The sequence below is a fragment of the Colias croceus genome, chromosome Z, assembly GCF_905220415.1.
Source record: "Colias croceus chromosome Z, ilColCroc2.1".
NCBI classification, from domain to species: Eukaryota; Metazoa; Arthropoda; class Insecta; order Lepidoptera; family Pieridae; genus Colias; species Colias croceus.
In genome coordinates, this window is record NC_059568.1 from 5,668,256 (window position 1) to 5,695,649 (window position 27,394).

Consider the following 27,394-nt stretch of genomic DNA (forward strand, 5'->3'; position numbering starts at 1 on the left):
TTATACCTACCTACACATTAAATTCTACCTGAAGGTTTTTCTGATTGATGTTTTGACAAATTGTTCATTTAAACAATGAATGGACAATGCATTGTATAAAATTAATTATAAAATTAATGACTACAAGGTGTCATTTCTGCACAAACACCAGAAGAAAAACGTGCTACTTTTAGACAAGGCACAAACACAGAAGGCAAACAAAAAACAATACTATTCAATTATTATCATATACTTTTATGTAAACTCAATTTGAATAATAATCTTCTCACTTACTAATTATGCGCATGCTACGTAAAAAATTACATGTCGTTTACTTTTTTTATATTATTCACTTTTATCATGATGAAGTTTAGAAAGTGGATGATATATTCTTAATTTGTATTATGTTATTTAAATACATAAATATATAATTAAAGAATTAACCTGTCCAACGTGGTACCTACATAGTTATCTTTATAGATAAAACTTTTAATAAAATTATACCTATCAGAATCGTGCATTTGTTTAAATAACATCTTGATATGGATTTAAATAGGTTTTAAATATGCAAATACATTATTAATATGACTTATAAAATATGTGGCGTTTATCTTTTTTCTTTTTAAAAAATCGTTTTGAATAGATAGATACCTACCTTCCAAATATATTATAAACAAGTTATACCTATGCCAATGAAAACTAATTTTTCTTGCTACAGGACCAATCAAACTTCAAATCGTTATCAATCGTATAAATAACAAGGTGTGTATCCATTCATAAGGAAATAAACTTTAAAAAGAGCCTTCTAAATAACCGGTTCCCCAAATAATAACTGTGGGCACACGAATAAGCAACGATCATTATTTTCGTCGCTATAATTCATTACACTTCACACAGCTTCGTTAATAGCTAATAAAAACGTTTCTTTAAACCCACAACACAATTCTAAAACAAACTCAAATGAAATAATAACGCAGTAACAAGCTATCTTACGTTCAATCGACACCTCGTTTTTTATCCGCCTAATGCCTGTTGAATGGCCACGGACAAAAATTATGCTCGGATCACCTTTTTTCAACTTCCGGCCGAGATAACGGTCAGAATAAGCACCTTTATGTCGTTAATAAGGGCCTCGAAACGCTTAGGACGCCACGACTCATAATATAATTGTTTATATTAAAATGAAATCGCTCCCTTCCCTCCGAGCTTTCAATTAGCCTACATTAGAGCGGTTTCCGCGAATCGAGAATAAATCGTTCGATTAATCGCAACGTCTCCGCGCGGAAGACACGCAATATCCTCGATTCCGGCTCCAATAAAAGGGTCGCAGCCAGCTTCCTGGAACTGGGACTGCTTCGTCCGCAAATCGAGCTATGATTGCGGAGCGCGGTCAGTGCGGTGTGGGAAGTGTGGCCGAATACAATAAATGCATTTACCAACAGCGCCGTGATTTATGGTGGAACCGTGTAGGTAATTTATAAGAGTTGTGAGTGCGAGGGCGCGCGGCCACCGCGGGACGTCGGGAAATCGGGGAAAAGCCGAAGATTTATTAGCGGGCGACCGCAGGCCGACTGACCGCTCCACTGTTTGCGTAGTCATTAAAGTCGGCAAGTAAACGTTTAGTGCGAAGATGAGTATATTTGCGGAGCAATTAACGCTTCGAGGTGCGACGAGGGTAATGGGGCGGTCATTGTTTGCCGATGATTACGCTGTTAAACCGACGAACTGACAGATTTTGTTTGTCCACCCATGTACACCGTACGGCGGGCGCGGATAAGCGCAGCGCTTATGTGTCGCCGGTAGATAACGCCACAGAAGTGTACGTCTGGATATCTGTGTGTAAACATGCAAAGTGTCAATCACGGCGAGGCGGTGCCTTACAACATTTTATCAGTTGTCATATAATCTAACGCATTTATGTCAAATCGTCGATGTACCTAGCGATAAGCCCACCCACGGCTCTCGTTGCGTCATGGCGAAGACACGCTGGTGTGCGTACGGAGTACAGACACGAGTACATTATGTGTAACGTGTAAATGTATCATGGCCGCATTAGAGAACCTATGTCACGAAAGCGAATCGTACTATAATTGACAGTGTTCTAGTTATATCATGAAAAGCCTGTTTATTAATGTAGAGCGCTTGTAAGTGTGATTTATTCGCTATATTTATTTGTATCGCTTTATCAGATCGTGTATATAATAATAATTAATCTCAAGGCAAATCGCATAGATACGGCTTGAGGACAAACTGAGAATTAGTATAATTTGAATACAAGGAAATAGAAGTCACACCTACAGCAGTATTTAATAGGTAAGCCTATTGGTTATTTAAGCAAAAAATGTTAAAATTTACAAATTTATTTCGAATTTAATATTCTGCAAATTTGCTGAAAAAATATCCTTCTATTAAAATTGAATTTAATGAATAGGAATTAGTAACGTACATAAGTAATCTGTTTCTTATTTGAGTTCCTATACACTAAATGTGTATGTTGAAATAGAACACACTGCACACATATTTAGTATTCAAATCAAATTACAAAATCAACCAATATAAAAAAAAACATATCTATTTACTAACTCTACCATGTCAAACTCTCTATTTACAACATACAACAACATTACAACTCATTTTTACTATTAATTGTACTACTCATTCTATACTAAAATCTCACACACAATTTCCTAACATAGTGAAAAATATAATTCACAATTAGGCCCTTGTAACTGTACCTTTTATAATTAAAACATAACCAAGTAACGCGTTACATTTCTCCGTCGGCCCATTGAATATAATTAGACCTAAAACCATTACGAGGAAAGCAAGGTCACAACACTAATTAATTGATGAAAGATTAATGCTTAACTGTATGCACTTATTTTTGTCTAATTGGCTATAATGCCTTTAAGAAACATTTTACTTTCGCATCTGTGTATTTTATAATTTTTGTAATAGGTCATAAATAAACGCAAACGTTTTATTTAATTAATTACATGACAAAGTAAATTAATTTAAAATTTATATAATTGTGAAGAAATTAATTATTTATTAATCATGAAATAATAAATAAATATAATAATTTAGAAGCTCTATTCAAATACGTGAACGTTTAACAACAATTATTCATTTGTTACACCGTTTAATAACTGACCTTTCATTTTGACCAATTCATTACTACAATAATACATAATTATTATATTTCACCGCAGTACAAACTACGTGTACAACTAAACTAGTTGTTTTCATGTTAATTTGATAATTAGGACCAAACTTAATCTGTTGTGATTAATGAACAAAAGAGCAAAGACGGACCACCCACCGGGAGACGGCTTAATAAGACCCTCATTAACACCTTAATGGCTATTTTCAATTCGCTTGATTTCGCTTCAGTTTTATTTATTTTTTTCATCTCTCTCCCACCGCCCGGGGTTGCGTGACGCTGTCCTGCTCGGTCGCCCTTTAATTGAAATTCTGGTCGACTTTTTCTAAACTTATTCTCTTTGACATAAGATTAGTGATGTATTTAAATTGGCGTTTTGTTACGAATCTGATCGGCTCGCTCGTTGTGAGTTTCGTTTCTCTTATCGCACTCTTAATTTAGTCATGATAATGAGTTTAGGAGAGTCTATTCGATTTGGTTGAGAACGCGAAGACGCTGAGATTTAAAGCTTATAAACTTGAATAAGGATTTTATAACAGAAGGATGTCAAAGTTGTATGTCAATCAATGAAGGGATGCAAGGTAGGGCTTCAAATATTTCCGTTTGCAATAAGGGAACGAGAAATGCATTGCAGCTGCACATCGCTTGGATTTGGTGAAAGATTTTATAGTTGCATTCGCTACATTATTGCTTGCGTTATTAAATATTGTTGTTATGCGCCTTTTAAATATAATAACGTATTTTAATTTATTATTCACAAGCATGAAACATTGAATGTCATCTCATAATTAATTCATCATTACACTTTAACACTAATATGATTGCTAATGATTCATAAAGCGCGCGTTGAATTCAATAAAAGCTGGCTACAAAAAAACGAAACTGTTTTATTGATTATCAAAAGCGCACAATAGATAAAAGATGGCGCTGCTCATTGTTGTTAAGTCCATTGCGACAGACGGCGCCACCGGAGTCGCTCGTATACTAAAATGGCAGTTGAATATTTTCACTCGCAATGGTTTGTAGCTCGTGTTGTTCAAAATTGGATCCTAAATGCGGTACATATAAGTCGAATATCGTGTAAAGCAGAAGGAAGACTTATGAAGTCAGACACAGTATATTTGTGGCGGAGCGTCATCATTGTTCGCTAAATTGTCTCTTGCACGGAACCGGCCGGGCTTGTCGTGAGTTAGGTATGAGCACACGGAACACAATGACAGTATACATACATTTAAACACCTGTTATTAAACATGCACAGGGTCACAGAGCGTAGGTACTCACAAACCTCGTTAAATACAATGACAGATAGAGATCTCTCTGCCGGCGATTTAGGATGCATCCACAATTACCGAGCACGGTGATATTATAATTACGCGCAGAGTTGAACGAACTCATATTTTATGCGTATAATCTTAAATAATTTTCGGTTTACGCTATCTGCCCCGAGCAGAAAATCGAACCGAGAACAACAATGAAGGGAACAGAATTATGAAGTCGAATATCGCACCTCAAAACTTCCTTGAAATATTTCACCTCTTCAAGATTAAGGCGAGAAACTTCCTCTTAACACTTGACAAAAACCGGATCATCTTTCGTTCGATAGGATTTTCGGGGCTTAGTGGATTTCACATGTGCTACGTGTCATGAGCTTAAATCGTACGAATTGAATCGAATTGATCTCCATCACAATCTCGCTACAATCGTTTTTAAAGTATTCCCAGTTTTTCTTTATAGAGTGCGTGTATGTACAGTGCGATGCGGCCGAAGCCCCTTATAAGGATTAAGGATCCCGCATACAGTAACCGCTCATTTGTCCCCTTTTCAAGCAGACAAGGTGCTAAACCGTTGTTACCCATCTTGGACGCGACCGCAAATTGAATTTTATGACACAACGGAATTGACGCTACTGAAAAATAACGCGAGAAACTTGGTCATGTCGAATAGCAAGCGTTCAAGGCTGAACGGTGAAGTGTAATTGGTATAATAATGGCGGTCGCTTTTCGAATTTATTTTCAAGTTTAAATATTAATGTTTCGTGACAGGGCGGCGGCGCGAGTTTCGAGGTGTCGGTGATTTTCTGGCCCAGCGCTCACGGACCGGTTGGACGCCATGCACGCCACGCTATCGCCAACTCTGAACATGTATCGGACTGGAGAACGATACACCTCGTTTCGAATGAACCTATTCGGACCAATTTGCAATGTTCACTTTTGGTAATAGTTTCAAACTGTATCGCCATTGAATAGGAAAGTCGGGCCACGTGGGCGGAGGACTTACCAAAGGTGAATAGAAGGCTGAACTGTCGACGCCGATGCTGGGGTACGGGTTTTGGTCTGTAGATGGGTAGGGAGCTCCGTACACACCGACAGCGGCGCTGGAGAGGCGAGGGTACGAGGACAGGGCTAGTCGCGCCCCGTCGTATTGGCAGGAGCAGACCGTTTGGCCTGAGACGGGGTCGGTGATGATGGGCCGAGGGGTGTCGCAGCACGAGGCGGCTGGAGTGCTGGCGTGGCTGCCCGCGCCGGGCGACAGGGCGCCGCCGACGACGCCAGAACCTCCCGGGGACAATGGTGGGGCAGAACTTGAGCCACCGTCTGGCGACGTGGCTGCCCCGCCATTGCCCGCCCCGCTACTGCCGACCAGCAACTGAAAATAATAAATCCTTATTAGTTTTTTGGAACTGCTTAAATATTATAAAGAGACATGACTTATAATATATTAATGCCAGCGTATCATTTATTTTAAAAAGGTAGCTTTTAATGATTTAAAAATTTAATCATTTCATAGGCTCAATCATTTCTCTTATTAGAGACTTTTGTCTGAACTATCAGTAGTACGATAAATAAAATTTTCAACGCTAAAGTAAAAATTGAAATATTGCTACTAAATTCCCTATCACTTAATTATTGAACAACAGAAATGTGCACATAACAACATTTATCAACCGGTAACGACTCATTTAGCCGGTTTATTTTTATCAAGGAGAATATACATTCAAATTCGATTCTCAAACGGACCGTTTATTCTTATTTGATTTCACAAAATAAGAATGGACGACATCTTTATTCGTCATCACAAAGGCTATTTTACGATAATGTATAAACTTAACCTCTTTTGAAGTAGACGAGGAAGATAAGATCAGAAAAGTGAAAACACCGTTCATTCAGACCGATGTTTATTGTTAAATTTGAGAGGCATTAAACACGTTATAAAAATAAATAATTGTCGTCGTTATGTCCAGTTCTCATTTCATCGACATCGTTAGATATATCACGAAATTATAAAAACGTATTCGTATTGAAGTTATGGGATTTATATTGCTGGATTTATTTTTGATTTCCAGAGAATTTGTATCAAAGAATTGATTTTGTATTTTTCGCTTGTAGAAACTTCAGGCTTTGGTATTTAAATAGTATGAGCATTTGTTAGTATCCGCCTACGCTCGTTAATTTATTCCTATTGTTTCTTAAATAAATATGTAGTTTATCTATGAATTACATTTAGTATAATATTAATAGCTTAATACACAATAAACCATTTTAAATAATTTAAACATTGCCTTTATTGTTGAAGCTAAGCATCAAACCGATAGCAAACAAAATAAAAATACGGTGTCAATAATCTCGATAGGTTTGCGGTTACACACCTGCCCACTTCTTCAAATGATTTCACGCTACTCTAACCATTAATGTTGATGACATAAGAGCGATTTTCATGTAAAACAATTTCACATTATGTCGGAATTTTTGACGTTTTTGTAAACAGGATCAACTTTTTATGCTTTATTTCAAGTCCGTAAGTTTTATCTTGATCGGTAAAATATTGTTAATTAAAACTAAATTTGCATTATATTAAAATATCTTGTAATTGATTAAGATGTCTGATTTCGTTTATTAATTTTGAAGGAGGAAAGGTACATTGAGTGTGATTATTAACACCTGAGTATAAATAAATATCTACGAACTTCAAACAGTAAACGTAAAAAAGAAATAAAGTTCTACGAATTATAAAGAGAAAAACTGAAAGGAAAGAAAAAATAAGAAGAACAAACACATTACAAAACAGACAAATTAACTCTAACTAGTCCATCGGGCAGTTTATTAATTAATTGTCTGCTCACAGCTACATCAAAACTTATGAATGACCATAACAAAACAATACAATGGGCTTATTTTTATAAAGCCTTCAGCCTCGCTTGTAAGGTATCAATTTCCCGCATTGCACTCGATTAATCCTATTGATCATTGTTTTTGTTGTAGGTACCTTGATCTGACAATAAAACTGTTATGCAACCACATTGCCCGAGCGTCAGTACGTCAGCACATCCTCTTTTTATACGGCTCTGTGTTGAATACCCACTCGTTTAGGTAAGTCCATTAAGGCCCAGTCCAAACAACTATCGAATTTTAAAGGTGTTAGTGCCTTTATCAAATTATTTTGTTACGTTAGGCATCACTTTGAAGCGAGTTTTAAAACGTTTCAGACAACAATATTCCAGAACGGTTTGAATAGATTTATATCGATTGAATATTGGAAAAGAGAAAGAAACTTTTTACTTTAAATTGAAAAAAGAATTAATGAAAAGAGGAACGTTTTTTAAAGATAAGAGCAATTCATCTTTAACCAATAATGGATCATTCCATTTCTTATATTATAAATTCTTATATTAAATAACATTATGGGTAATTTAACACAGGATACATAAATATTTAAAGTCATTTAACACTCAATGATTTAACAAATTATATCTTTAATTATTACGCTTAATCAACATTCGTATCTACAATGTAAACGATTAAGATTTATCTTAATATACTGTGAAATGTTTTTGAATATATCTGGAAATGGAACGTGGTAAATAATCAGGTAATTATTATATGAAGGTCCCTCTACATAGTATCTATTAATATACACTGGTTGCCGATGAACTGCCACTTGCAATAAAAACATCCTTTATTCTTCTAAGATATGGTATTATATTAATTCACTTGAACCACAAGACGAACCGAACACAGCAGAACATCGACTAATACAAAATAATTAATTAATTAAAACCTAACAACATTCAACAATTCGTTACATTATCAACACCATAAATATCGCAGTATTACCCAATTCTTAGATTTCAATACGGAGATAAAGATATTTTAGAAATCGACCCACGTCTTTCATTAATTGTGATATTTTCTAAATAAGCTGACGCATTAACAGTTTTAAATTAATTGAGATTTATGGATGGTTAAGATAGATGTTACAAGTTTTGATAACAGTCTCGCTACCGATAACAGTTTAATAATCTTTATTAATTACCTAAAATTGCAATTTTGCTATTATGCAGGTTGAAGTTAGTAGCAATAGAGGAAATTGTTTACAAAGTATACCAAATTAAAAAAAAACCGAATCCATTAAATTAATTAGTAATCGTACACTAAAATCTAAGCCCGTTAAAACTGTTCAATTTGAAAACGCAATATTTGTGGAGTGCAATCATACTCCAAAGTGCCCTCCGCGTCCTCCAGCCCAATACGACAAATAAAAACATGTTTATTTAACATATATACTTAAACTTTTGGCGGTAAAAGATTAAAGGGAGTGGTGAGGTCGAAAGGACGTCCAAAGATTTGGTCAAATATTGGGGTAGAGTTGAAATAATAGCACAAGTAAGTATGTACACACTTGAAGCACTAATGCTCCGTTTGTAGGCCGATGTTTTCTTTAAACAAAGTGAGACGTCTTTGAAGATTCTTGTTTAATATACTACATTATGGATGAACGGGTCCTAACGTACCGTGTACTATTACGATTTTGTTGATGATGTAATGGTTTACTTATGATTAGCATAATTTTAATTACCCTCATGCGCGCCTTTATTTCAAATATTATCTAACAGGTTAATGCGATCTTCATCTTTAATGATATGGAAATTAGAGCGATAATCAGAGACGGATAGATAGACATAAAATAATTAAGCATATCTATGACTTAATCCACATATTTCACATGGAGATTTAAACGGGTCGTAAAAATTTACACAAAGTTTAATCCTATAAAGTACAGAAGATCGAGGGACCATAATATTATCTGTTGCATACTGAGCTAAGAAAATGTTAATGATAATTAAGTGCCTATTACCATCTAAATATCTTTGATCGGCTATTAAAGTTTAGTCTTTATTACTTTCTATCATAACCAAGAGTTCAATTAAGTGGATGAATTAAAATAAAATGAAATATCGTTTTGATATTTGCGTAAGCTGTCAAAAAAGGTTCGAGAATGGTAACTATGGAGTAATCTAAGTGATTTTGAATTAAGATGCCATTGCATTCTCCAATGAATCTTAGAGATTTATACAAAAGTGATAACTGTGCAAAACTTCAAATAGAAATGTCAATGTTGCTCAGAAGCTTCTGGAGATAATCTGCTGAAGAAGTTGCTTGAGTAAAATCAAATTTATGTCTAAGTCAGATAACTAGATATTAATTATGGTTGGAGGATAAGTGCTCAATACTGGATTCAGGGTAATGAACTCTTATAGATAATCTATAAGACGCAATTCACAATGTCATTCTGGATTTAATTCACTTTTTACTTAACTTCCTGTGAGTATCTAATTTTAAGGTCGTCAGAAGCATTTAACATATCAAGAAGTGAACCATTTACGGTAGTATTGCAATAACAATTAACCGTTCTAAATATCAATTGCAATAATTGGACACTAAGCCTGCCATCGATCGGATAAGAGTGGCACCTAACAATTCGAATTGCCTCGATGCCTTGTTTGTGTAATATCATTCTGTATAGATAAAACTGCAGGTTTAAGCTCTAGCATTTCGTCCTCGTTACTCGTGATAGTTAGGCCAAATTGAATGTTAGGGTATTGTAATAAATTTGAGGTTTGTTTGATTTCTAATAGTTTTAGATGTTCTATGTCTAGTGTGCTTTGTCTAGTTTATTGTAGGCTCGACTTTCGGTTTTGCTTCTTTTGGCAATCTATTCATTCTATGTACTTCAGCGAAACTAACAATTGGCTAAATACGCTGTAAAGATCAGCAAATATAATTATATTCCTGAAATCTTTAGTTGCTTATTAAAGTGAATCCCAATACTAGCAAAGACAACTTTATTACTCCAAGCCAAATATTAAATATTTATTACAGCTGAGAAAAAGACACCACGGTGACTGGTTAATGCCGTTAAATTTACTTTATAATAAAGGAGATAATTAAATAGGTTCATGCTATTGAACTCAATAATTACAGCCGCTGTCGTCGGCTTATTACCGCTTAATTGAGAAAACAGAGCTGTTAGATATTATCCCTACTTATATGTCTGTATCTTTTTCACAACTAAACCACTGAATCGATTTGGATAAAATTTGGTACAAAGATAGTTTAAGATCTGAAAAATAATATAGATTTTGTCCCTAAAAGCGCACGGAAACGGGAACTATGCCTGTTTTACTTACGCGGATGGAAAGCTAGTAAAAAATAAAAGTAATTCAATTTTCATCTCAACAATTGCTGCAAAAATTACCTACTAATAGGTAGGTAGTTGATGTGATTGTGGTGGAAATTCAGATTTTCAAAGCCGAATCGATAGTGTTCTTGTAAGAGCACTTTCTGTATATTACTTCGAACAGCAGTGTTCGTCCTAGGGGAAATAAAATAGATTTCTAGAACACCATGTTTACTTTTGGGGCTTGGGGCATACAACTATTGTGGAGAAGTTAAAGTTTTCTAAGCTTTATATGAACAATAAAACATTCATTTGAAGTTTGAATTCATATTCAGATATGGATTTAAAATTTAAATCTCAACAGAAGAAGTCAAATACGTCATATTGTGTAAACTATCTATTTATGTATAATTCCTACAACAACTGTCCCGGCAAACTTTATTCTGCCTTGCTCTTGTCACTTCAGAATAAAAAAAAAAGTGTTTGCCCATTCTCAGATCTACCCAACAAGCACACCAAATATCATGAGAATCGACCCAGCCGTTCCGAGTGTGGTAACTAACATTGTGGCACGAGAATTTTGTATATAGAGATAGTACCTTATATATAGAGCTTCGATAAGTGCGTCATGAGCTAATACCCCTGCGACTATCGGTTGCGTGCATACCAGTAATTAGTAATACGTGGTAATACCATGCGACACACCACGTTATTACGGCCTGTGATATTTAGGTATCACTGATTCCGTTGTCATTCAAACACTGATAACGTTATACAAACCATCACTACACAATATCGACCTTATTAGTGGTGAATAAGGTTTGTATTTGAAAGGGTTGAACGTTAAAAATGGACCCATATATTGGCTGTTATATAGCATGTGTAATAATAGGTTAGATGTAACGGTGTCATTAGTGATAGTTTCTATGTACTCGTTGATATCAAACAATCGTATCGACGATCGATATGCGGTTTGTATTTTCCCGCTTTAAATAATATAATTATTTTTATAAATACAATAGACAGTGTACAAGAGAATCAAACATGCGATGTATTGAACTGTTTCTATGAACCTTTATTGATCTGTTTATTTTACTGAACGCTAGCAAACGTTTAAGGAACTGTCATATGACAATATTAGATAACTAAAGACAATAGGTAATATATTAATTTTTGAGACAGTCTTACGAAACTCACATCTCCAAAAAGATAGTCAACAACTGTTACGCATAATTTTTAAAAAGCAGAACGAATAAGAAGAAAAATGCAAAAATTAAATACTACAAAAAGGTTTATTTCTTGTTTCCATTGCAAAACAAAAAATAAAGAAATATTATGTAGATTTTATTATTTTTAGAGCACAAAATTTAGCTTAAGAAGATAAGACTAAATATAGATAATTTTGCAAGATGTTTATAATATAATTCACTTTTAAATAAGTCTAAATATATTTGAAAAGCATACATATCGCTTTTGAGATAATATATTTTTTAGGATTTAAGCACAGGTCGACCTTGAAGACAAGAGGATTTGAGATTTTTTTTGTAAATTCTTTGATTAAGATCTTATCAGATTTAAATCTTAAACAACGGTATCCACGCATTTAAGCCAAATTTATACGGTTTTGATTCCTAGATTTAGGGTTCGAAAGCTTAATTTAAAATCATGACACATAAAAAATAAAAATTGACAATTTTTTAAAAGGCCTCATTTTCGAATGCACGACAACCCTTATAATCAATATTATGTACTATAACAACTGTGCTATAACGCTAATTATAAAACTCACCATTTAATTTACCCAAATCAAACAAATAATATCTAAGAACGATCAAATCAACGCGAAGCAATATCAGTCAACTGGGGGTGACTCTGTAAACACAATTTTCAATAAAAACTAGCAAGAGGACAGAATAAACACTAGCATCTCTATTACTCTTAAATTAAATAAAAAAGCTGCAGTTATTCAGTTGAATCTGTCAAAAGGAAAGTGTTCAGTAAAGAGAGGGGAGCGAATTAATGTTTTATGGGCGTATATGGGATATTATGGGGTGGGAAACAATATGTAGGGTACGTGTGATAATCGGAATGGATTTATTTGTTATTAAGTTGCTTTGAAGCTTTGTGTGCTGGCTACTTAATACTTATACTGTTTCTGTTAACGTTTATTTTTGTTTTCGAAATGGCTAATGTAAAGAGTTGTTTTAGATGTATGGTTTTTACGTTGGTTATGGTTTTTAGAAGTTAAAACTTTATTTTTGTATAATACGCAAAAAATATATTATGACGCATACAAACTTTTCTTAATTACAAATATTTTTTCTAGTATATACCCTTGCTTCGTTAAAGGTGAATTTTAAATGAGTAATTATATAAGATACATGTGACTTTATGGATTTTATAAAAAAAAAACAAAAACCAAAAATGTACGGAACTACAATAGAATCCTTAAATTGGATTAAAAAACGAGAGTGTCATTTTAAAATAAACATAATCTAGGAAAAATAATTGGGCGATTAGAAAATGTCAGAGATGTTGTTAGATAAACTGTAAATCTAGTTCTAGCAAGGACACATGTGATGTTATCGAGTTATCTTATAAAACGATCTTTAATAGACTTCCCATGTCTTGTAATTTTTTATTAATTTATACTTTAAAAGTGCTAATGCAACTGATAGAGAAAACATTTATTGATATTTTAGATACATGGGTAGATATATACTATCACATGTATATTTTTATGATACAATTAGCGATTATTTCTATTATCTTGCACGTCATAAGGATTATTTATTATTTTTTTTTATTTGACACAAATGGAAGTTTTGTATTAAATAATATTATGTAAAATTCTTTAAATATGCCAAAAACATAAATAAATTATTAAATAGTTTATTTTATATTTGGATTAATAATAATTAGGTATTTGGTTGAAGTGGGCACGGGCCAGCTAGTTTTCACACGCTTTTTGTGATATTTTATTTACTAGCTTTCCACCCGCGGCATCGCCCGCGCAGTCAATGAAAAACCCGCATAGTTCCACTTCCCGTGGCATTTCCAGGATAAAATCTATCCTATGCCCCGAGGTAAAAAGTAGCCTATGTCCTTTCTGGGGTATTAAATTATCTATATACCAAATTTCATGCAAATTGGTTCAGTAGTTAAGGCGTGATTGAGTTACAGTCAGACAGTCAGAGTTACTTTCGCATTTATTAATATTAAGTATGGATTTAGTTTATTTATCAATCAAGTAGATACCCGAATAATGTAATTTTTTTATTAATACATTTATTATATTTTTATGTTTATAACACAACCATGGACAACGATTAAACTGATGACTCAGACATAAGTTTTCTTTTTTTTTTGTAAATTGATCTTCAAACTTCTAGAATATTTATGAATGAATGACACTTCAGGTGTTAGAATACGAATTTTCCACTAAGTTCAAAAATTCAAAATATAACTATAATCTTCGTTTCAAGCTATCGAAAAAATCAGCAACGTCATTGTTAATATTATGTAGAGTCAAACCAAAAACTGAGATTATCAAAAAATTAACATAAATGATCACGTGACATTAACCTTTGTTTCACATGTTATATATAAATTTATGGACAAACAAACAAACTCGTATGGACACAATACAGGATATGTTACAGCCATCAGTCACCAGGTTCGCGATCAGATAAAAATTCGAATAATTTATCACATTTGAAGGTGTTATTTTATTAACAGCTCATTAGTATTAATGATATGTTGATTGGTTTTATTGCAACTTTTAATGTTACAAGTGGTTATTTATAAAAAGTTAAATTTTAGTAGATGGGTAATAATAAAAATGTACATATAGGCTACATGTGCATTTGGGTACCTATGCATGGTTAGGTATCGGTTCGTTAGTACATACCTTAGAATAGGTGTATCAAACTCAAACATTTATTTATTCAATTAGACTTCATATAAAAGCACTTTTGAATCGTCATAACATTTTTCAACATTTACCACCGATTCAGAAAGCAGTATCTATGGAGAAGAACCGGCTATCGATGGCTAAGTCCAGTGTTTATACAAGTGCAAATGCAGTCAAAGAAATAGTTGTTGAAAACTTTCCTCGAAATATTGAGGCTTTGTGGACGCGCAAATTTTGTAGCATTACTATATTAAGTACTATAGCTTACCGCCCGCGGCTTCGCCCGCTTTGTCTAAAATCTTATAAATTATATACTAAAACCTTCCTGTTGAATCACTCTATCTATTTAAAAAAAACCATATCAAAATCCGTTGCGTAGTTTTGAAGATTTAAGCATACAAAGGGACATAGGGACAGAGAAAGCGACTTTGTTTTATACATACTATGTAGTGATGATGTATTCTGATTTCTGTGGCATTACCATGTTTTAGTAGTATAGGTTACTATTTACAAATCTGTGGTATAGGTTATCACACTGTGGCCTATTCGATAGTATATTGTGATCAGCAATTTGATATGCTTTGGGTTTATTGTATAACACTGTGGCTTTGCTTGTTTAGTACCTACTCAAAACAGTCTATGTAGTTCCGGGTTGTAATTTCTCTAGGTACAGATATAAACATTAATCAAATCAGATTTTTCTGTGATTGAGCACTAAATATAATATTTAACATTGTTCGAAGGATTACAATATTATGGGGTCTCTTCAGTCTTCACAATAGGCAGAGTTGGGCGAGAAGAGGCAATCATGATAGTGTAGAGGGCCTAAATATCAAGCGGCCCTCATTGTAGATGTTCATCCAAATTCGACGATCATTTGTTGGGCCAACGCTGTCCATTGTAAAGAGGGCCCGTTAGATGCTGTTGTGTTAATGTTATAGATAACCAGGCGTATTCGCGAAGGTGCTAGGAGCTATACTCGTGTCAAACCCGCGACAAAGGTTCGTAAGGAATGCAAATACGAATGAGTTGGGGCCGTCCATTAATCACGTGATGTTTTTTTTTGCATTTTTTGACCCCCCCTCCCCCTTGGTGATACGTGGTGAGGTTTAAGACTACCCCTCCCCCCTCCCCCCTATATCACGTGTATTTTTTCGTACCTGCAAAGAATCTATTTTTTTATTTATAAAAAAAATACTGGTATAAGTATCTATCATCTAATTTTATTATAGAAAATTAAAGGCTAATAATAAACGTTCAGAGGTAGACAGAAAGATTGCAGTTTGTTTTTGAATGACATAAAAAATAATGAAAGAAATGCGAAAAAGTTGTACGCGTTTGACTAAAAATAAATACACGTGATATATTACTTTACCCCCCCTCCCCCTGGTGATACTTCGTGATTTTTTGATGGACCCCCTCCCTCCCTTTTGAGCCTCACGTGATTAATGGACAGCCCCTTGATTGATTGTTAGTGAAACTAATGATATCTTACACAAAGTACAGATGCGAATACATTATGAATGTTATTGTAATTTAAACTTTATTACAATAAGTAGTAGGTACTAGGTACCATATTCTTTATTTATGGATATAAGACGTAAGTGCAATAAAGATTAATAATAAGTACCTACTTAGTACTTATAGCAGGAAAAATATCATGAACGTTTGTATTTTTCTAGCATTTTTCTCGTAATAATATGCATATGTAGGTATTATATTATTATATGTAGATACATACATATACATTTAAACAACATATTTTATATTTGAATAGCAGTTTAAATTTGCTTTATAGATAACGTATTAGCATTTTTGAAACGATTTTTACCATATAAATCGAACATTTTGTATTAAATGTATTTAAAAAACCAGTATAAGTAACGTTGTTAAAGCAGAATAAGCATTGAATTAGGAAATCTAAGAAATCTATTTATTCTAGTACCTAGTATGTATAATATAAACATATTAAGGAAACGATATTGATTTAAAAACACATTGATTTTTAGCATTTGCCATTTACGCGTGTTTTTCGATCTGCGATTACAAATTAGGGGTTATAATTAATAACTTCAACAACGGAAAACAACCATGTAGGTATTAAGAATAAGAATGGTGCAGAGCTCCACACAATACATAATTTGTTAGAGCGGGGTCTATTAAATAATCAACTCTACTCGGGCTAGTAATTACGAGCACATCAATTCGTCTAGTCAAGTAGCTCAGCATCAAAACTTAGTAATTGCGTCTGGGCGTGGTGTGGGTACATTACAAATGCGCCTAGTGACGTAGGCAGTGACGTAGGCAACCAATGGCCAGGCGGAGGCCTTCGATCCGTCAATATTTGATGAGATCCGCCCGTCCACTGCCTCGACTGAAGGCTGACCATCGCGTCTAAATAAAATATCAAGCAATATTCACTGTAGTTTTGCTTGCCTTGCATTTTTAATGGAACCCTTCTCTGTTTCGCATGTTGATGTTAGGTAGTTTTATAAAAAATGCATTGTGTCTTAAATCTCAAAAAATAGGATAACTTTTGTTTATGATGTTATGATCCATTCATTTATCACCATTTTTTCATTTACCTACCTAATTCGAAATCTGTGAAGTTCAAGATAGGTCAAATCATTTAAAAATGGTACCTAGTAAGTTTTATAACTCAATTAAGAACGTTATTCAATACCTACCTTAGGCTATATAGTTATTATACGCTATGGTTGAAATAAAATTGAAACGCAAAAAACACAACAATAAAACCAACCAATAACATCATGAATAACAATTTTATACTCAAACAAAAATTGTACCTACTGTGCAAACTACATTAAATATTACGTACTTTAATTGGAATATAAATGCAAACCACGAATTCACGAAGCTTAATTAACCAACTGGATTAAAAAACAACTGTTTCAGATTATTTTAATTGAATTACAGACTACCTCCTGTGTTATATTACAGGCACCATTTTACACTATAAAAAACGTCGAACACTAAACTTCGAAAGCAGAGCTAAAAGGTATAGAGACGCTCGTAATTATAACTATAATACCCATTGTATTAGCGAACGCATTCCCTCCACTACAATTTTGTCCCGGTTTGTCGACAAACGGGATATGTTAAATAGGACGTTATAATAATTAGATTGTTATCAAACGTTATTATATGAATTTCCGAAAATTATAAGAGTAAGATAATATATCGTGAGTTGCCGTAGATTAGGAATAGCCGTCGGCAACTGCGTAATCGTACGCTCTAAACGTAGGTCCTTTTAAACACGCTATTCAAATCGATAACCAATCATTATAATGATTGGTCTGTATCAACTCACTTTTTTATTGTGCGCCGCTTGACGAACGGGAGTTTGGTTTAGTGCAGGGTTCCATGCGTGCACCGACTACCCACAAAATGACGCCTAACAATTACTACTTTCGTCGGAAAATTATAATGCATCGGAGTACGATTTGTGGGAAGGTAAATGAATGAAACATGTTCGTACGATTGTTGTAAGCGCCAAAAAAGTTCATGTTCACTTCTTCAAGGCGCACCTACACAATGGGGAATTTATTAAAATGTTCATGAATATTAAATTATTTTTAATTGTGAATGTCTACTTGGAAACGAGTGATAGTAAAAAAATTGAAATTCGCGTTAGTTATCAAGATTGTTGCAAAAATTTATTGTTTACAATCCGGTGTTTATAAATCGGAAACTTATCAAGAGAGTGATAAAATAAAAATTAAGTGATTAAATTCTTACGTATCGTGGGCTCATACGATGGAATTAGTACGTCACGATTTCATTCAAGATGAGGATTCGAGGTAAAAGCCAAGTAATTTTGGTAAGCAGCGATCTACAGTAGCCGCTAACGACATAAGAAGACATACGATTATGGCTCTCATGTCAATTATGAATACTTATTGTAATGTGATATGAAGATGAGATGCTTGGCCGATTATGTTTTTATATATATATTTGGCTTTTAGTAGTGGATATGTCTCACGAATTATATTCTTAGTACGAATAATATTATTTTTTAATAAATCTTCGTCACACATCGAAAATTGAAATATTACACAAATTTTCTCATAATAACACGTCATCTTGATATCTAATCTTACTGTACCTATTTAATTTATTCATTAAGAACGAATTGTAGGATATTTCCTACAATTGATTCTTCTGCACAAAAATGATTTTATTCTAATACATACCTACTAACATTTTAAAACCATCAGAATCAGATTTTCATATCTATCAGGTACCACCAATGATTATTAGATAAATATTTTTATAGACCAATAAAAAAAATAAAAATGTTTACTCTGTTACAATTTTGCAATTTTGCAGTTACAGAAGTTACCAGCACCAAATTTTTTTATTTTTATATTTTTTAACATAATATGTACTGTTTAGCTTCTAAATGTCAATTAGTTGAAGAATTGAGGCCTTAATGTTCCTTGAGGCGTTTCAGATTGCTTGGCATACCGCCTTTGGAAACTTGGCGTGATTCTTAAAGGGCCGGTATTATCGTAAAATATGGGATGATTTTAAATGAAATAAAGAGATGTGTTGATTCTTAACGTTTGTATTGTTGAAAATACTAATCACTAGATATAATAAATTATTCTTTTAAATCCATTTTTTAACTTCTGTCAAAAGTTCAAACATTAAATGATTTTCAGGCTATGTTTAGAAACCAATAACATGTGTGGCTGAACCACAGAAACGTCTGTACCTTGACAAGCAGTGCTGCTACTGTTTCTGCAACAATTCGACAATCTAATTGCATGCATTATACATCTCACTGCTCACACCGAAAAGGTCAGAACGAAACCGTGATACATTATGGTCACGACTATAGTGCGTGAATGACGCGCGACACGACCGCCATCACACCGACACGCGACAAACAACATTAGCAATGCATGCAACGCGCCTGTCGCCCCGGGTGCCATCGCGCGCTGATAAATATCAATCGCGCCCGAAACACCAATTAATGGTTATTTAACGCGATTCCATTCAATTATCGGCAGGCGTATTGCATCGATAATACTAATTGCCAAATTCCCAATAGTTAATACTCAATACTTCATTTATGGATCCTCCGACGTGCGAACCACTCAACTTGTTTGTTTGACGTGTGTCGCCCACTCAATTCGAAGTTTACAGAGGTCGAAGATCAATGCTTTATGTCTCTGAGTTAAATATTAATTGCTATAATTTAATTAGAATAAATATTTAATTTGACAGCTTTAACAACAACGTAAAACAAGTTTATAATTGCAAAAAAATGGTGAAAAAATGTAACGTATTAAAACGTAAAAATCAACTTACTCGAATCTGTATCTGCGAATAATCGTGTACGTCATTCATATCGAACAAGTAAAATGGAAAAGCGTCGAGTAATCGATCGCGACGAACACAATCTAAACGAAACGCAATCAGGCGAAACACAGCAATTTGAGAACCATGTTCCATCTTAAATTATAATCGACAACTGCGCTAACAAGCTTATAAATGCACTATGAATAATTAGTGACGTAAACGAATAAAAAAGACAATATAGCACGTAACGCGTTCACATTTAATTTTTTTCAATTAGCAATTGAAATTAAGTATACCAAATTGGTAGGTGAAACTTTAAATAGAACATTTACATGGGTGTGGTAAGTTTAACTTGTTTAAACAATAATGTATGAATAGAAAACTATTGTGTTATTTTGCGGCTTAGGTAATATAATAATAAGTAATATCTACTCAATAGGAAGTGGGTTTTGTAGAAGACTGGAAACTCAGATAAATATTATTTACCATTATACTTACTACACAAAATAATAAGAGCTACAAAATAATACAATGTAACTATCAGCAAAAAAAGAAGTGATCAAGAAAATAATCAATCCACACATTAATTGCTAGTTCACGTAAGTTAGTTACATTAATTAATCACATACCCGCGCAAATTGTTAAAGAAAAGCATGTAAGTAATTACTATTACTACAGAAAACATGTTCAAGTCAATAACTTTTAGCTGATTAAAAAGTGGGTAAGCTGAACGGTGTAACAGGCGGCCGACCCGTGGAATGAAATAGGCTAAAATTTATTTGTTGGTAAGGTACCTACCTACTGGCCGGCGGGTGTTTCGAGTTTGGTTTATAAATAACATTTAGCGGGAGGGGCGGGAATGCCGGATTATGAGGTCGGAGGACTCAATTAAACTGTGCTACCGGACCCGGCTTTTATTGTGGACTTTTGTGACCTCCCACCGGATTTCCAAATAAATGGACTCACTTTACGCAGAGTGCGTTTGCAAAATCTCCTTTAATGTCGTACTTACATATCTACGTTGTTTTGCGATGTCGTAGCGTGATCGTCGAGTATAAAATTATAATATTATTACCACACCTGTGCACTATTACCTTGTTAGTGAAATAATAAAAATACATGCTTAAATTAACTCCATAAGGACATTTAAACGTTCCTTTTAAATGACAGCGCATTATATGAAAATTTAATTTGTTTCAACACATCTGCAATGATCAAAAACTATGCGAAAGATGAGAGTAGTATTGTTGAAACTTTTTTATTATAATAAAGAGTAATTAACCCAAATTTTCAACTTTTGTATTAAATTTATGCACCGTAGTATTTTTGTTTTGTAAATAAAATTAACTGTTAATTTTGTTATTCGAAGAGACAATGCGCGACAATGACTTTCCTCTTTCATAATATACCTACCTACGTAGGTATTTACAATATACCTACCGAAGTGCCATTAAGTGTACTATATCAAGTAATACATTTTTCATACAGCTAAGAAGATACGGTATTATGTATAAATAATTCAATACATGTTTACTTTAAAATAAAAAGTAGCGACGAGGTGTTTTACCATTAATATTTCAGTCGGATTCCGTCACTCAAAGTAAATGGACATATTTTTTGTTAAAAATATAGAAACCTAATAAGGTCGTCTGATGCACTAAAGGTAGATACTCGGCATTTATGGACGCAAAATATTTTATTTATCTTTCGTTAATATGATGATACCAGCGTATAGGTACCTACTTTTTACTTGGCTCTCAACTTATTTAGTTTTAAATTAATGTTTAAACTGATCAACGATCGATCATAATTAGTCATTCAACAGCATCCCTTAAAAATTAGTTCTCATATTTTTTTGAGTCAAGATGTCTTAATCGATGCATCTTGATCGATAATTTATATGACGAAAATTGAGTAGTTTTTTTTTAACTCTATAATCACCTTTACAAGTCCTACTCTATATTGTAAATAGATTATTGCTTAGGGCTATTTCCATACCGTATACGGATTAAAAGGGTAGGATTAGGTCCAACTATATAGGTAACTACACAATGTTGTTTTGTTACATAACATGAACTCGATTCAACCCGCAGTTAACGCAGTAAAAACTTATCAAAACGTAACAAGCAATTGGAGGCGTGTGAAATTTAATGCGTCATTGGTTCCAGGAATGCTAGTCCAATCCTACGGGTTTGTTTGCGTTTACTTCTGAATCGTATAATCGCTATTAACTGCGCCGAGTCAAATTGAATGCTCAATTTAATTCGTTCAATTAGACGGAAAATTGTTACTGGTATTACCTTGTTTATACTCATATGAAACGTATTGTGAAATTGTTCTTAGCTTTCGGCTTTGTAGCGGATATTGGTTTTCTATTTGCTATGTTACTGAATTGTTTTTCTTTGTTCACGTGCTAAGTATATTGATGATAAGAATTATTTAATTAGGTATAAAATTTACTGTAAGTACTTTTTATTGATTAGTAGATTTGATTGGTTTTTACTTTCTTTCTACTTATTATTGACTAAAGAGAATTTTTAGAATAATCTCCTTCTAATGTTTATATTTAGAAGTCAATGAAACTTTTAATTCTGTAATTAATTTAATCTCAATTGAAACGGCACTTCCCTATGAAAATTATATACCTATATAACTTACTAAAAATAAAACATACCAATAGGCATATGGTCGACTCCAAGCTACAAGTAATATAGGTAGGTACTTACTGAATACTTACACAAGTCACAATATAGTAAAACTTTGATTCAAAATCTTCAATGATACAGCGGCTCCATTCCTCCGCTATCTATATTTCTATGAAACACAATCATTACTTTTTACACCAATCCAGATTAACAGAGAGCATTTTGTCTAGACACATAATAACCGCAAAGCGCAAACTATTCAATTAACATCGAAAACATTGGAAAAAATGCATCCGTTCGGTAGTTTTTACTTGATGCGTTGTTCACTTCATAACTCTCTGACAACTTACGCGAGTCTACATGGACCAACGATGCATTGTATTAAAAATATTTTAATCACCAATCAGTACTGGGAACAGCATTGTGTACACCGTACAAGACATCGTAATATTGCAAGGGAATTCAGATAGGTAGTAAGAAATATTGTTCATATACGCTCTGTGTACCGTGTTGGTCAGGTTTTTGTTCGTCACGAGGCGTGGAATATGATATTAATATTAAACACGTACATACAGTATGTATGTGGTAATCAGGAATACCATTTTTTTAGTTACGTGACAAACATAATATAAAGTCTATGAGAAGGTCAGGATAGTAAATTCTTCGTGGTAGAGCGATTTGCGCTCGCGTAAGAAATTAATTAATTCTTATATCGAAAATAATTTTTCCTTTCAGATGGATCTTAGTAAGAAATGTTTTTTTTTTTCTTTTTTTTTAAAGGAAATTATACCTATTTAGAACAAACAAAAACTACGAAAGTGAAGGATAGGGTTCTACAATAACTTGATTTATATTCTTCTTTCCAAAACTGCCTATAGCAGGTACTTAATAATCAAATATCTCATATTTTTCTTTTACAACAACAATTTCATCACATAAAGTCACATCACATAAACATGTTCATATCTATATAGGTAAGTATTGTATATGTAGTACGTACATACTACATATGCAATACTTACCTATATACATATTTAATGGTAGATAGATAGGTAGGTACTTACAACTTATAAAGCTTACACATATAGGTATGTATATTATCATTCCATATCAAATGTCAATAGACATATCCTAGAACAAATGTATATAACGTAGGGATGTATATGATAAATAATAATTATCGATAATTTCATATTAAGTGCTCTAATAACACCCTTTGCGCAAAGCCGACAAGATGGCGTCCTGATTGATAAAATGCCACGTCAGATAACTGATAAAGTAATTCGATATACAGAGTGGTTTGTATTGAACTTGTACCCGCAGCCATTTTGTGAAATATAATGTTTTGGAAATCGAAGAAGCATCGTACGGTTCGCGGCATCTCGGGTGACGACGACGAGTTTCGTAATTCTTTAGGGAAACATTATATTTGCAACTATGTATATATTAGGTATAACGAATATGTATTTAATAATGTATGTCTTAATAGTTATACAGAAACAGAAGAACTTGAAAAACATGTAGATAAATAGTAGATAGGGAGTGAAATGAAGATGTAAAACAAAATAAATTAAAACGTCACATTTTTAATTCTTTTACATTACACAAACACAAACATACGAACACATACACACACACACATAGAGACACATTAATTCTACCAATTTTACATTATTTTTATGTTAACATTACCTTATTTTTTAACCGACTTCAAAAAAAAGGAGGAGGTTATCACTTCGGCCGGTATATTTTTTTTTTTTTTAAGTATGTACACCGATTACTCCGAGGTTTCTGAACCGATTTACGTGATTCTTTTTTTGTTCCATGCGGGATGGTGTCGAATTGGTCCCATAAAAATTTTATTCGGATAGGCCCAGTAGTTTTTATTTTATGAGCATTTTTGTCTGTAGGTATTTGTAAATTTTGCAAGTGCAAGTTTGAAGTCGGTTGTTTTTAACGCAGTTATCACTTGTTAAGCTTTCTTTTAAATTTTAATGCCTTCTAATTGTTATGGAAGAGAAGCACCTTCTAACACAAGTGAAATTTATCACTTAAATAAAGGCACTTACCTCCAACTCAAGATGAAAACTTGTTTAAAAGAAATATTTTTTTTTTTATTTTTTTTTATTTATAGATATAATTTATTTGTATTAGTAGATACATTGATAATTTATATTTCCAAATAAATAAATAAGTGGTAAAAATATGAAATGCCATACACTAACTTAGGGACGTATATGAAATGCATGTTACAATAATTGAAGCTTTAAAAATAAATGTACCTATAGAGTTTTTATTTAAAGAGCTCCAAAAATAAATTTTCCTTCATATAATAATGAAAAAATAGTAATCAAATAAACTAAGTCATGATGTCAAAAAAATCATTTGAAATTAAGTAAAATGCCACACGAGTAGAAAAAGTTTATACAAAAAATTACATGAGTTTTAACTTTTAATTTGAATGTTGTAAGAAGATGCAAGAACATCTATAAAATAATTACGAAGAATGCGTTCGAAACTAAGGTAACCTATAGGTATATTCACTACATAGTATAAAACAAATTCGCTTTCTGTGTCCATTTGTCCCTTTGTATGTTTAAATCTTTAAAACTATGCAACGGATTTCGATGCGGTTTTTTTTAATACCTAGATAGAGTGATTCAAGAGGAAGGATAGTATATGTATAGTTTATTAGGTTTTAGACAAAGCGGGCGAAGCCGCGGGCGGAAAGCTAGTTAAAAATAATTTGTTTATATCTGTTAAAACTCTCTCTTTCGTCTATTTAATTCTATATCAAAAACAGAATATTTTATGTTCAGGTATAGCTAAATAACATAATGTTGTCTATTGCTACGAAAACCACAGAATCAATACGGTCAGTTATAATAAGAATGGTCAATGTCATGGGATAATATTATATTTAATATTATAAACACAATGTACTATAACTAAGCTTTTTTGACACTATTCACCTATATAAATAACTAGCTTACCGCCCGCGGCTTTGCTCGCTTTCTCTAAAACGATTTGAGATTTAAACTATCCTATCTCTCAAGTTGGATCGAACTGCACATGGTCTGCGAATTTTATTATAATCGGTTAAGTGGTGTAGGAGTCCATTGAGGACAAACATTGTGACACGAGATTTATATATATATTAAGATTATTTCAGGACATTTTTCACGCACAATGTATCAATAGAAAATACTAATATTTTATACATGCTTTTAATTATTTTTGAAGTGAAAACTTCTTTAGCGGCGTTGGGTATAAAATCTTAAACTCGCGTCAGGACACGTGGCCTGATCAAAAAAGCGTAAGACGGATTTTTTTTAGCCCTTATATTCCATGCGTAAGACGGATACCATTCCAAAATATCAAACATATTATACAATGTAAATGTTCCAATTAGATTTGAATAAATAAAGGCAAATCAAATGAGATTTTTTTAAATATAAATTGAATATGTTCCAAACGAACAGCTAAAAATAATTAACAAGTTAAATAAATAAATATCATTATATTTGTATCTATTAGTACACAATTTACAAGTAGTTCATTATTTTGGACCGCCTCCTTGGTACAGTGGTTGACGCGTGAGCGTAGTACCGAGGGGTCCTGGGTTCGATTCCCGGTGGAGACGAAGAAAAAAAAATGTCTCGGTCTGGTAGGACACAGAAGGCTGATCACCTACTTGTCCCTAAAGAAAAATCGATCAGTGAAACAGATGTAGGTATGCATATAATGCATCTGCCCCTTACCCCACTACGGGGACATGGGACTTCACTTTCTTTTTTTTTTCATATATTTATAATTTTTTTTCAATTATCAATATATATTTTTACTTAATCTTATTAACTTTTTTGTAAGTATAATGTAAGATAGGTAGGTAGAGTAAATTTTATTAATACCTACTGTATTCCGCGTATAAATTTATTTTTATATTTTAACTACTTAGGTAGGTATGTGTTTTAAGTACCTTTTTTTTTGTTTTGTTATCTGTAAATACTTTTAGAGTTCATATTATAAGATGGAAATAGCCGTTAGTTGTGCTCTATATAAAAACACAATATTAAATATGTTACTATAATACTTAATAACATAGTAATAATATTCAATTGTTTTAAAAGAAATAATTAATAAAAGTAATATTAATTTAATAATTCCATAAATGCTCTTTAATATCTAGAGTCTATAATATCTCCAATAAAAATAATTTACTTTTTATTCGGTTTGCTTCTAGTTTTAGGTAATATATTTCCAGCATAATATATCTATATGTATATGTAGTATGTAAGACAATAGTCTTAAATAATTGATAAAAGCTATATACATAGATATAATAGGTATGAATATTAAACCCCTTTAAAGATTTACTACGTGCGCTGCCTATTATGTAGGTATATTGACAAACTCAAACATTTATTTATAAAATTAGACTTCTTCTAGAAGCACTTTTGATACGTATTTTTAGCATTTACCACCGATTCGGAAAGCAGTAGGTAACTACGGAGAAGAACCGACAAGAAACTCCATAGTTGCTCTTTTAAATCATGTCAGTTTTACAAAATACATATGTAACATCATATATTATAGTATTATAATTATATATACCCTTAATTAGGTATTTTAAGAATAGATCACTGCTTCACATTAATTGAGAACTATCACTGCTTCACATTAATTGAGAACTACCTAAATAAAATAAAATTACTTAATTTTATTTAATAACTCTATTAGAACTACTTTTGCTTATTAATAAAATAATAATAGTGAAATTCTCTATAGGTATTCCAATTTATCACTTCATATTAAGTATACTCAAACAAAACATGTTCAAGTAATTTTCCAAGAACACACTTTAATTGCAAAATATTTTTAATACTTACTTATTTAAATTAACCATAAAT

The 27,394-nt window shown here is 32.8% G+C and overlaps 1 protein-coding gene across 4 annotated transcripts in view; it reads right to left on the reverse strand.

Annotated features, from left to right (window-relative positions):
- Window positions 1-27,394, reverse strand: part of LOC123704947 (homeobox protein araucan-like) — a 94,676-nt gene that overhangs the window by 21,621 nt on the left and 45,661 nt on the right. For 3 of the 4 annotated variants that reach the window (XM_045653452.1, XM_045653453.1, XM_045653454.1), the window contains exon 2: window positions 5,421-5,789. In XM_045653452.1, coding sequence (XP_045509408.1) covers window positions 5,421-5,789 — 369 coding nt within the window. Of the gene's footprint in view, window positions 1-5,420; window positions 5,790-19,848; window positions 19,899-27,394 lie in introns of those variants that run through there. The other variant, XM_045653455.1, reaches the window with a different exon arrangement.